The following is a 13,537-nucleotide window of genomic DNA, read 5'->3' on the forward strand; positions in this document are numbered from 1 at the left end:
CACATCTACTTTCCACCCCCACCCTCCCCTCTAGCCCCTCCCCTCCCACCTCCCTCACCCCCCCCCCCACCACCACCACCACCAGCCCGGGCATTGCAACACACCCGCTCTTCGTCCTCCCATTGACTCTCGCTGGTTTTGTGACGTGTTGAGACATGTAGAGACGTCAGAGGACAAAAGAAGACGGGGAAAATCTCCACCGGAGGAGGCCCCCTGGAGAGAGAAGGGAGGAGAGGGAGGCGGTGGAGGAGGAGGGAGGAGTGGAGGAGAAGGCGAGGAGGAGGAGGAGGAGGAGAAGGAGGAGGAGGAGGAGAAGGAGGAGGAGGAGGAGGAGAAGGAGGAGGAGGAGGAGGAGGAGGAGGAGAGGAGGAGGAGGAGGAAGAGGAGGAGGAGGAGGAGGAGTAGGGGGAGGAGGAGGAGGAAAAAATGAGAGACGAGACGAAGAAACAACAATGGTCTTGTCGATACGGGAGTGGAGGAGAGAGAGGGAGGGATAGGCGGAGGGGGAGGGGGACGGGGGAGCGAGGGTAGGAGGAAGGAGTGGGAGGGAGAGAAGGAGGAATGGGAGGTATAGATGGATGGTTGGGTGAGTGAGTGAGTGAGTGAATGAGTGAATGAGTGAGTGAGTGAGGGAGTGAATGAGTGAATGAGTGGGTGGGTGGATGGATGTGAGGAAGGGAGGAGGTGTAAGGGAGAAAGGGAGGAAGGGAGGGAGAAAGGGGGTAAGTAGAAAAGGTAGAATAGAAAGAGGAATGGGAGAAGATAGGGGCAGGATGGACAGATTAATAGGTAGGCAGGAGGGAGAAAGGGAGGCAGAAAAATGCGTAAGATGAGGGAGGGAGGATGGAAGGGAAGGAAAGATGTGTGGATTGGAGGTTGGGGTGGAGGGAGGGAGGGAGGGATAAGGGAGAGAAAAAAGGAGGGAGAGAAGGAAGGACGAGGGACGGAGGGAAGAAGGGAGGGTAAAAGGAGGGAAGACATAGAGAAGTAGGTAAACAGAATAAAAGAAAAGAAAAGAAAAAAAAAAAATCCACAAGACAAGACTAACATCAAAACCAAAACTGCAATTATCAATAATACCAATAACATCACCCCCCCCCTCAAAAAAAGAAAAGAAAACATAAACATCAAGAATCCACAATAATTTTGATCCTTCTTCCGGTCTTACGACAAGAGTGACACATCCACACTTACGATAAGGGTGACATTTCGGTCTCTTACTACGTCAAATTCAGCTTACGACTCACCTGTTGAATAAAAGAGAAATTGGTTAAGGTAATGTATGAAGCAGATTATTAGCAAATGAAGATATAAATAGATACATTGATAGATATATAATGCAGAAAGGAGGGAATGATGTATGTATGAAATGTTTGTGTGTGTGTGTGTGTGTGTGTGTGTGTGTGTGTGTGTGTGTGTGTGTGTGTGTGTGTGTGTGTGTGTGTGTGTGTGTGTGTGTGTGTGTGTTTGTTTGCTTGTATGCATGTATGTATGTATGTATGTATGTACGTATATATGTATGTGTGGTTTTGTATATACGTTTAAAGTAATAACATTCATTACAAAAAAAATGCAATAATGAAACAACATAAATAACAAGAGTACAAGCATCAAAACCAACCCCTAAAAACATTTACAAAAATAACCTAATCAAAGAAAATATCCCCCTCCCCCTCCCCCCTACCCCGCACAAAGCCCCTACCGATAATCAAAGCTAAAAGCCCACCTCCCCCCAACACCCCACCCCCAACACTACCCATCCCCCCTCCCGGTAACCACATACCACCCCCACCCTCCCTAAAACGGAAAAAAAGAAATTAATCTCACTAAAAACTTTCAAAATAATGCCATACATATTAAAAGAATTACGAAGTTAGTCCGCCCATTCCACTCCCGGTGCAAAGCGTTCATTCCTGGCGTTGTAATAGTGCGACAGAGCATATTAAGTGAGTAATCTTATTATATCCGATAGAGTAAAAGGTAAAAAACAAGGTTGGACGAGAGAGCGTGTTGGGAACAAGGCATTCTCTTAGCTTATTATTATCATTATTGATTTTATATTTATATGAATATACATACATACATACATACATACATACATATATATATATATATATATATATATATATATATATATATTTACATAGATAGATAGATATACATATATGTTTATATATATTTACATAGATAGATAGACAGATATACATCCACACACATCCACACACACACACATCTTATACTTAGCATCGCTTTTCTATTTTTTCTCTTTACTTCTTCCTTGCTTTTCCCTTTTCCCGTCCTTCACCGTGTTATTTTCTACTCTCTCATTTTCTTTCCCACTTCTTTTTATCTTCTACTTCTATTTTTCCTTTCTTTTCTCGCCATCCTCCTCCTTCTTCATCTTTTTTCCTTCTTATTCTCTCTCTCTCTCTCTCCCTCTCCCTCTCTCTCTCTCTCTCTCTCTCTCTCTCTCTCTCTCTCTCTCTCTCTCTCTTTTCTCTTTCTCTTTCTCTCTCTCTCTCTCTCTCTCTCTCTCTCTCTCTCTCTCTCTCTCTCTCTCTCTCTCTCTCTCTCTCTCTCTCTCTCTCTCTCTCTCTCTCTCTCTCTCTCTCTCTCTCTCTCCCCTCCCCCCCTCCTCTCTCTCTCTCTCTCTCCCTCTCTCTCTCTCTCTCCCTCTCGCTCGCTCTCCCGAGGAAGCAGATGTCTTGCATCTATAATTCTGTAAGACCTTCAATTATTAGCGATCGATGGAAGCGTCTCCTAAGTGGTTGTTAGTCGCTGGTGTGAAGGAGGTGAGGGAGAAGGAGGGGGTGAGGGGGGGTGAGGGAGAAGGAGGGGGTGAGGGGGGTGAGGGGGAAGGGGTGACGGGGGTAAGGGAGGACGGAGGAATTGGATGGATGGAAACAGATGAGGAACTGGAAGGGGTTCAGAGGGGAGGTGTGTGGGGAAGGAAGGGAGGGAGGGAGGAAAGAGGGATGAGGGAAGATGGAGGGAGGGGGGGAAGGAGGGAGGAGAGAGGGAGGATGGAGGGTGGAGGAATGGAGGACGAAAACAATAATAAAGCAAGGAAGAGAAAGACGACAGAGAAACAGGGCAGGATGGAAACTTGGAAGTCGGAGAAAGAAGTAATATAAGATAATACAAAAAAAAAAAAAAAAAAAAAAAAAAAAAAAAAAAAAATCACTCTCCAGTAAATACTGCTCCAGATACTCCCAAACAGCTACACACTCCCCCTAGATACTCCCAAACATTCCCAAACAGCCAAACACTCCTCCCAGGAACTCCCAAACAGCCACACACTCCACCAAATACTCCAAGACATTCCTAAACAGCCAGCCAACCACCCCTCCCAGGAACTCCCAAAAGAACCACACACTCCCCCTAAATACTCCCAAACATTCCCAAACAGCCAACCAACCACTCCTCCCAGGAACGCCCAAACAGCCACACACTCCCCCTAGATACTCCCAAACATTCCCAAACAGCCAGCCAACCACCCCTCCCAGGAACACCCAAACAGCCACACACTCCACCACTCCAAACACAGCACCCGCGGCAATCAGCAGCAACTCGGGTTCCGTGGCCATCCAGGATCAGAAGCTCAAGTGTGACGCCAAAGATTAGCGGCTTCGGTGAATGCCTTAATGCCAAGGGTTAATAATGGGAGCTCGAGGTCTCGCCGCGATGCCACAATGCTGCTAAGGGCCCAGTGCTCGTTAGGGCTATGCTGCGCTCGCTTTCTCTCTAGTTCTCTTGGTCTTTGTCTAGTTCTTTTGGTTTTGTCTTTGTTGTTCTCTTTTGTTGTTGGGTTTTGTTTTTTTCCTTGGTGTTCGTTGTTCTGTTTTTTTTTGTTGGTTTGTCTATTTTTTTATTTTTTATTTCTCTTTCTCTTCCCGTCTCTCTCCTTTTGTTTCTTTCTTTCTCTCTCTCTCTCTCTCTCTCTCTCTCTCTCTCTCTCTCTCTCTCTCTCTCTCTCTATCTATCTATCTATCTCTCTGACCATCAGTTTTTCTAGGTTTCTTCAGATCACTGATAAACAATTGTTTATCAATTATAGATATTTAAGATAAATGTTCTTGTAAGTGTTCATCTTACAAGTGACTGGAAGATGAACACCTGTGACTGTGAACAAATAAAATGAATTGCTTAACCACGATAATGCAAGCAAAAGCAATAACAGTTACTGCAAAATCGAAGGAATTGATTAAAAAAAAAAAAAAAAAAAAAAAAAACAATCACACCAAAATAACAAGAAAAACAAAAGCAATAACAAACACATAACACAATTTCATAACGCGTCTGCAACGGAAGGAATCAATGTACCTGCTTGCATCTCATTCATATCTCAAGCTTTCCATTCATATATTACGTGTCTCTACTTCTACCCCGTTATTCATTCCGCCCTCAATGTATAATTCCTTTGTATCCACAGTCGCTTGTTCATTATTCACTTTTCTCATAAAAGAATGAATGTTTTTAGTATCATTAATTCACAACATAGACAGAGGCACAGTCTACCCCTCACCCCGACCACACTATTGTGATTCTTTTCATTTTTATTATCGACATTATCATCGTTTTCGTAATTGTGATCGTTACTTTTATCCTCATTATTATTAGTGTTGTTATCGTTATCGTTTTTTGTTGTTATTGTTATTATCGTTATCGTTGTTATTGTTATCATCTTTATAATAATTATTACTGATATATTCAGTATATTATCATCATTATCATCATTCCCATCATCATTATCATCATTATCATCACTACCCGCATCACCATCCACAATACGCACACCCTTCCCGTGACGTAAGTCCCCCCCACCCCACCCCACCCCCTCGCCCCCTGTAAACACGATGCAATAGCAAAGTAAGCTCCGTCGGATCGTTTATTGATATTCGTAATACAGGCAACGCTTTGCTCGGGTTTATGCCCTTTGCTTTGTGTTGGCAAGAACGGGTTATCGGTTGACTACGCTGCGCGATTTTAGGGGGTTTCCACAAAGGGTTTCCGACTTCAAGCGACCATTTGGCTAACAATGGTCGACTTCCTGTTACTACTACGACAAAGAATTCTTAACTCGTTCGGGAATAAGTCTTGGAAGGGTGGGCGCTCTCGGGGGCGGCTGGTGAATGTACGCTTAGGTTTGTGGGCGTTTTAATCTTATTATTATTTTTTTCTCTTTCTCTTTCTTTCTCTCTTTTTTTTCTCTCTCTGTCTCTGTTTCTGTTTCTGTTTCTGTCTCTGTCTCTGTCTCTGTCTCTGTCTCTGTCTCTCTCTCTCTCTCTCTCTTTCTCTCTCTCTCTCTCTCTCTCTCTCTCTCTCTCTCTCTCTCTCTCTCTCTCTCTCTCTCTCTCTCTCTCTCACTTACTCACTCATTCTTCAACCCTTCAAATTTTCAATTACTTCCTTCATTTCTTCCTTCGAACTTTTTCTCCCCTGTAGCAAACAATTTCGCTAGTTTAAATCACCTGCAACGAATGATTCCCCCCACCCCCCCTGCAACAAACAGACCCTCAAAGATCTGATCATCGCCAACAAACAACTTCAACAAAGGCCACGTCATCTGCGGCAAACAATTTTGCACAAAAATACTCGATTCACGCTCTCCGCACGAACACCCTTCGCGTCCTCCAACACACCATTACAGACCTCGCCAATACCATCACACCCTCTGCCTTCCCTTCCGGCGTAGGGAAGGGAGAGTGGTATAGGAGAGAGAGAGAGAGAGAGAGAGAGAGAGAGAGAGAGAGAGAGAGAGAGAGAGAGAGAGAGAGAGAGAGAGAGAGAGAGAGAGAGAGAGAGAGAGAGAGAGAGAGAGAGATAGAGAGAGCGAGGGAGAGGGAGAGAGAGAGAGAGAGATGGAGAGAAAGAAAGAAAGAAAGATAGATAGATAGAAAGAGAGAAAAAAAAGAGAGAAGTAGATAACACGATAGGAGCAAAGTAGTAGAATTCCTTCTAAGGGAGGTAAGTGAGAGAGAGATAACGAGAGAGAACGGGGCAGCCAGACAGACAGGAGAGAGAGAGACCCTGGAGAGAGACCTGAGCCATCTCAGGAGAGAGCTTTCCCCAAGGAGAGAGAGACTAGAGAGTGTGGAGAGGGCTGAGAGGAGTCGTTGTGGAGAGAGAAGAGGGAGACTCTGTGTATTGAGTTTAGAGAGCTTTCATCAGGAGAGAGAGAAAAAAAAAAAAAAAAAAAAAACAAGCAAGTGAGAACACGAACGGAGTAGAGTAGAAATTCCTTCTTGAGGGGCCAGGTAAGTGATATGGAGATAACGAGGTAAACACGGGGCCGCCACTTCATTATATTGGGGTCAATATGTACCCCCTGGCCATACCACCTGAGCCATCTCACTGTCAACACTCCCAGCTTTCCCCCAAGGGCTGTGGTGCGTACTAGACGTGTGTGGTAGGGCTCTGAGAGCGGTCGTTGTGGGATATCGACAAGTAAGAACTCTAAAAAAAAAAGCTTGGGTTTTTCTACATGCTTTCAACAAACACATCATGTTAAAAAAATGAGTGCGTTGCCGCAGAAACAAAAACATCGCCGCGTGTGTTAGATCTTCGGGCGTTTGGTAATATGATGGTACATGGATCGCTTATAATATGAAGGTGAACGGATCGCTTATAATATGAAGGTACACGGATCGCTTATAATATGAAGGTGAACGGATCGCTTATAATATGAAGGTACACGGATCGCTTATAATATGAAGGTACACGGATCGCTTATAATATGAAGGTTCACGGATCGCTTATAATATGAAGGTACACGGATCGCTTATAATATGAAGGTTCACGGATCGCTTATAATATGAAGGTACACGGATCGCTTATAATATGAAGGTGAACGGATCGCTTATAATATGAAGGTACACGGATCGCTTATAATATGAAGGTGAACGGATCGCTTATAATATGAAGGTGAACGGATCGCTTATAATATGAAGGTACACGGATCGCTTATAATATGAAGGTGAATGGATCGCTTATAATATGAAGGTACACGGATCGCTTATATATCCAGGTTCATTGATGATATAAATATGAGGTACAGGATCGTTCTTATAATATGAAGGTTCACGGATCGCTTATAATATGAAGGTACACGGATCGCTTATAATTTTTTTTTTTTTTTTTTTTTTTTATTTTTTTTATGAAGGTGAACGGTTTATAATATGAAGGTGCACGGATCGCTTATAATATGAAGGTTCACGGATCGCTTATAATATGAAGGTACACGGATCGCTTATAATATGAAGGTGAACGGATCGCTTATAATATGAAGGTAAGGAACGCTATAATATTGAAGGTAACGGATTGATCGCTTATAATTTGAAGGTTCCCGGAACGATTATTAATATGAAGGTACGGATGTAATAATTGAAGGTTCAGAATCGGTTTATTGAAGGTTACCGGATCGCTTATAATATGAAGGTTCACGGATCGCTTATAATATGAAGGTTCACGGATCGCTTATAATATGAAGGTACACGGATCGCTTATAATATGAAGGTTCACGGATCGCTTATAATATGAAGGTACACGGATCGCTTATAATATGAAGGTTCACGGATCGCTTATAATATGAAGGTACACGGATCGCTTATAATATGAAGGTTCACGGATCGCTTATATTGAAGGTGACCGGAACGCTTTAAATGAAGGTACACGGATCGCTTCATATTTGAGGTGAAGGCATCGCTTATAAATATGAAGTACAACGGAATCGTTATAATCTGAAGGTGAACGGATCGTTATAATAAGCAGGTAACGGTCGCTTATAATTGACGGTTACGGAATCGTAATAATATGAAGGTGAAACGGATCGCTTCTAATAGAAGGAACCGGATCGTCTATAACTAGCGGTGAAGGATGTTATATATGAAGGTTCACGGATCGCTTATAATATGAAGGTTCACGGATCGCTTATAATATGAAGGTACACGGATCGCTTATAATATGAAGGTTCACGGATCGCTTTTAATATGAAGGTTCACGGATCGCTTATAATATGAAGGTTCACGGATCGCTTATAATATGAAGGTACACGGATCGCTTATAATATGAAGGTTCACGGATCGCTTTTAATATGAAGGGTTCACGGCTCGCTAATCCTATTGAAGGTTACCGGATGTTATAATATGCAGGTTACGGATGTTATACTATGAAGGTTAGGATCGTTTTAATATGAAGGTTACCCGGATCGCTATAATATAAATGTACGGGATACTATAAATGAAGTACACGGATCGCTTAGAGTTTCAAATGGTACAATACTCTTGTTTCTATGGATATATCAGAATCAGATTACCCGGCAGTTTGATCTTGTTGTGTATGCAGGGGATTTATATTACTATTTCAATGCCGCAGAAGCACGTCATTAAGTTTGATATCTTTCATTGTAATGAAGGAAAAAAGCCTTGTCTAATAAAAGGAATCTTGCAACAAAACACTCATTATAAAAGGAATAAAAAAAAATGGACAGAAAAAAAAATCCACCTAATTCATTCCGTTAGAAAAAAAAGGGGAAAAAAAAACACAAAGGAAAAAGATTGGTTTGCCTTATCTTTCCTTTTCTTTCTTTCACTTCCTCGCTTAATATTAAGGTACAACGATCGCTTATTAATAGAAAGGGTGAACGATCGATATAATATGAAGGTACACGGATCGCTTATAATATGAAGGTTCACGGATCGCTTATAATATGAAGGTGAACGGATCGCTTATAATATGAAGGTACACGGATCGTCTTTAAATATTGAAGGTGAACGATCGCTTATAAATAAGGTTCACGGATCGCTTATAATATGAAGGTTCACGGATCGCTTATAATATGAAGGTACACGGATCGCTTATAATATGAAGGTTCACGGATCGCTTATAATATGAAGGTTCACGGATCGCTTATAATATGAAGGTTCACGGATCGCTTATAATATGAAGGTACACGGATCGCTTATAATATGAAGGTTCACGGATCGCTTTTAATATGAAGGTTCACGGATCGCTTATAATATGAAGGTTCACGGATCGCTTATAATATGAAGGTTCACGGATCGCTTATAATATGAAGGTTCACGGATCGCTTATAATATGAAGGTACACGGATCGCCTATAATATAAATGTACGCGGATCACCTATAATATAAAGGTACACGGATCGCTTAGAGTTTCAAATGGTACAATACTCTTGTTTCTATGGATATATCAGAATCAGATCTTCCAGCAGTTTGATATTGATGTGCTATGCAGGGGACATTTTTATTACATATTTCAATGCCCGCAGAGACAAGTCATAAAGATATGAATATATTCTCATTGTAATGAAGAAAAAAAGCTTCGTCATAATAACAAGGAAATCTTGCAACAAAACACATCATTATAAAAAAATGAATAAAAAAAAATGGACAGAAACAAAAACATAACATAACATTCCATTCTCGTTAGAAAAAAAAGGGGAAAAAAAAAGGAAAAAGAGCCTGGAATGCCATATCTTTCTTCTCCTTTCTTTCCATTGCCTCACCATTCTCTCTCTTTTCCTTAGAGAACATTAGACGTAGTTGAGACTGACAGCCTTCCCCTGAGACCTTCGACTATGCCCAAATAATTAGCGATGTAGGTTAAGAGGCTTGGGAGAGGGGTGCAGGGGGAGAGGGTGAGGGAGAGGGAGAGGGAGAGGAGGGTAGGGGGAGAGGGAGAGGGAGGTTGGATGGGAAGGGAGAGGAAGGTAGGAAGGGAGAGGGAGAGGGAGAGGGATGCTGGAAGGGAAGGGAGAGGTAGGTAGGAAGGGAAGGGAGAGGGAGAGGGAGGTGGGAAAGGAGAGGGAGAGAAAGGTGGGAAGGGAGAGGGAGAGGGAGAGGGAGAGGGAGGCTGGAAGGGAAGGGAGAGGGGGTAGGAGGAGAGGGGGGTAAGGGGAGAGGGGGGTAAGGGGAGAGGGAGAGGGAGAGGGAAGTTGGAAGGGAGAGGGAGAGGTAGATAGGAAGGGAGGGGGAGAGGAGTGAGGGGGAGAGAAGGAGAGGGGGAGAGGAAGGTAGGAAGGGAGAGGGAGAGGGAGAGAAAGGTAGGAAAGGAGAGGGAGAGGGGTGAGGGGGAGAGAAGGAGAGGGGGAGAGGAAGGCAGGAAGGAAAGGGAGTAGGAAGCGTGAGAAAAAGAGCAGTGGGGGGAGGGGGAGGGGCGAGAAAGGACAAAATGAAAGCAATGGAAAAGAGGCGTAAGATAAAGAAAGAGACAGACCAAATGATAAACAGATAAGTATACTGATAGATTGATAGACAGACATATAGAGAATATGAAAGACGACTAGTATTGCAATCCTAATCCACAAGGGAATCAAGCATGTTGCAAGTACAGAGACCGGCAGACCTCCCCTCCCTCCCCCCCTCCCCCTCCTTATAACACTCCTTACCCCCCCAAGAACCAGCTAAATGTTGACAAAATGAATACTTAATGATGGACGTCTGACAGGCGGCCGTAGACAAGAGAACCAGAGTATTATATCGATAATAATAATAACACCAACTATATAAAAATAAAACAGATTATGAAAACAATAACTTAACTGTAAGACATGTATGTACCAGACACAAAAACAAACTGATAAAAATAATAATTACACACACATAAAAACAAAAACAAAATCGTAATCCTCAGCTTTAATAAGAATAATCGACTGTCAAGCTAATAATCAAAGTAAATTGATAATGAAAAGAAAAAGGATAAAAAAAAGAAACAGAGATATATATCCCTGTCCTTTCCATAGTTTACATAACACTAGTGCCCCCTTCCCCCTTCCCCCACCAACCCCCGAGCCCCACTCCCCCCTTTCCCCCTTCCCTCTTCCCCCACCAACTCCCAAGCCCCCACTCCCCCTTCCCCCACCAACCCCCGATCCCCACTCCTCTTCCCCCTTCCCCAAGCCCCCCCCCCTTCCCCCCATTACGCAGAAAGTCTTTGTCTAATACAGCATTAGAGGCTGAGAGTCGAGAACACGTGAACTACATTCAAAGTCTAATTCAAAATCTAATCGCATTTCACTCGCCGGTGTATGAATAACTCGTATGAAGTTTGTGTGTACTTGAGTAGGGATGGGAGGAGGGGAGGGAGGGAGGGAGGGGAGGGAGGGAGGATAGAAGAAGGGGAGGGGGAGAGTAAGGGAGAGGGGGATGGATTGCGAAAGGAAGGGGTTGAGAAAGGGACAGGGGAGAGGTAGGGAGGCAGGAGGAAATGGAGAGGGAAGGGGAGAAGAGGGGGAGAGCGGGGATAAAGGGAGAGGGGAGAGGGAGGATGAAGGGGGTTGGGGACAGAGTGAAGAGAAACTTCGACATGCCACTTTATTTCGATCTACAGTGTGATAGATGGACAGAGATAGAGGGATATATACATAGAAAGGAAGAGAGAGAAATGAAGATATATAAATAAATAGATAGATAGATAGACAGAGAGAGAGACAGACAGATAGATAGATAGAGAGGGAGAAATAGATAGATAGAAAGAGAGAGAGAGACATGCACATTGTATCATAAATTCCAGACCGATATCATATCAACCCAGAAGAGCAAACACACACACGCACAAAGCCAAGCAAACAAACATAAACATACAAATAAAATTGAAAAAAACTAACATCACTTCAAGATAATAAATTCAGCACAATCTTGACGTGTCACAATCAACAATATTAGTATTCCAATGGATCCGATGTACTGAACATTAACGGCAGAGAATATCACTTGACTTGATACTGCAAAAGCATTATGAAATTCCAGCTGTCCCGCTGTGACTGTATCCCTGTGCATGAGTGGGCACGTGATGTATGTGTCCGTGTGTGTACGTATGTATGTATGTGTGTGTGTGTGTATGGGGGGGGGGGGTGTATGTGTGTGTGTGTGTGTGTGTGTGTGTGTGTGTGTGTGTGTGTGTGTGTGTGTGGGGGGTGTGTGTGTGTGTGTGTGTGGGGGTGTGTGTGTGTGTGTGTGTGTGTGTGTGTGTGTGTGTGGGGGTGTGTGTGTGTGTGTGTGTGTGTGTGTGTATGGTTGTATGTATGTATGTATGTATATATATATATATATATATATATGTATGTATGTATGTATATATGTATGTATGTATGTGTGTATATATGTATGTATGTATGTATGAATCTATGTATATTGTGCGTAGCCGTGAATGTACGTAAATCTTTATATGCAAGTATATATATATTGTAAGTATCTGTGTCTGTATGTGTGTAGGAACGTGCGTACATGTGCGTGCATGAGCCATTATATATATGCATGCTGAGTGCGCAAAATGGTGATTAGTGATCGTGCTTCCATTGAATGAGCTGATATATGTCGACATTTGAACCTATTCTTGTGACAGGAATTGGTTCCATAGTCGGCTAACATGTGGTGGTGACCTCGACACATTTTGGAGTGCTTGCATTGGGTCGTTGAAGGTCACTTTTAAGGTTGGAGGGCGAGTTTGACCTCGTCTGTTGGTGATGATAAGTTTTTTTTCTGAATTTGTTACTAAAATGACGGAATTGTATCAAATGTTTAGGGATGTAACGGATAGAATTATGTAAAATGTTTACGAATATAATTGATAAGATTATATAAAACGTTTATGAATACAAATGGATGAAATTATATAAAATGTTTGTGGATAGATAAAAATAGATGGATTTACATGGCGAATGCTGCTTTTTCAAACTGTGTCTGTGTAGGTTTGTATATATTTGCATACACGCTATATCCACACATATCCACCTAGCCTTACAATCACTACAACTGCAGTGACGCAAAAGCGAAGGCAATAAGACGAAAGAGAGAGAGAGAGAGAGAGAGAGAGAGAGAGAGAGAGAGAGAGAGAGAGAGAGAGAGAGAGAGAGAGAGAGAGAGAGAGAGATGAAAACGAAAAAAAAAACAATAGACACGGAAAGAAAACAAAAACAAAAGCAAAAGAAAAACATGGAAACGAAAAACGAACAAAGAAAACAAAACGAACAACAAAACCAAAAAAAGCTAAATAAAAGAAATAAAAAATAAAAAATAAACTAAATAAAATAAAACAAAAACCTAAAAAAAAAGAAAAGAAAAAAAAAAAGAAAACAACCCCTTTCCCTCCCCCTAAAAAACAAACAATCAAAACAAAGAACCCCCCCCAAAAAAAAAAAAAAAAAAAAAAAAAAAAAAAACAATCAAACGAGCAGAAGTAGGACCCCAGCCACTAACGAGTATCCTTCACTCCCCCAGGATCCCGCAAACGTCCCCAAGAAGGATCCCTTGGGAGTCCTTCGCTTTAGGGAGAGAGATTTCGTGGGATTAAAGGGATTGATGACCGCTGACCTGTACCTTCCGGGGGTCCCCTCCCCCCTCCAGCCCCCTCCTTCCCTTTCCCCTTCCTAAGATGAGGGGAAAGGAGGGGAAAGGGAGGAGAAAGGGAGGAAAAGGGGGGGGGAAAGGGAGGAGAAAGGGAAGGGAAAGGGAGGAGAAAGAGGGGATAAGGAAGGGAAAGAGAAGGGACAGGGCGTGGAAAAAAAGGGAAAAAGGAG

The 13,537-nt window shown here is 42.7% G+C and overlaps 1 protein-coding gene across 1 annotated transcript in view; it reads right to left on the reverse strand.

Annotated features, from left to right (window-relative positions):
- Positions 1-1,122: 1,122 nt before the first annotated feature.
- LOC147471764 (uncharacterized) overlaps positions 1,123-13,537 on the reverse strand; it is a 92,844-nt gene continuing 80,429 nt past the window's right edge. The window contains exon 3 of the mRNA XM_086536843.1: positions 1,123-1,247. Within this exon, the coding sequence (XP_086392969.1) occupies positions 1,237-1,247 (11 nt within the window). The 3' untranslated portion in view covers positions 1,123-1,236. The remainder of the gene's footprint in view (positions 1,248-13,537) is intronic.

Source organism: Penaeus japonicus, unplaced genomic scaffold (assembly GCF_977035675.1).
Source record: "Penaeus japonicus unplaced genomic scaffold, GWHDUDI00000001_assembly GWHDUDI00000005, whole genome shotgun sequence".
NCBI classification, from domain to species: Eukaryota; Metazoa; Arthropoda; class Malacostraca; order Decapoda; family Penaeidae; genus Penaeus; species Penaeus japonicus.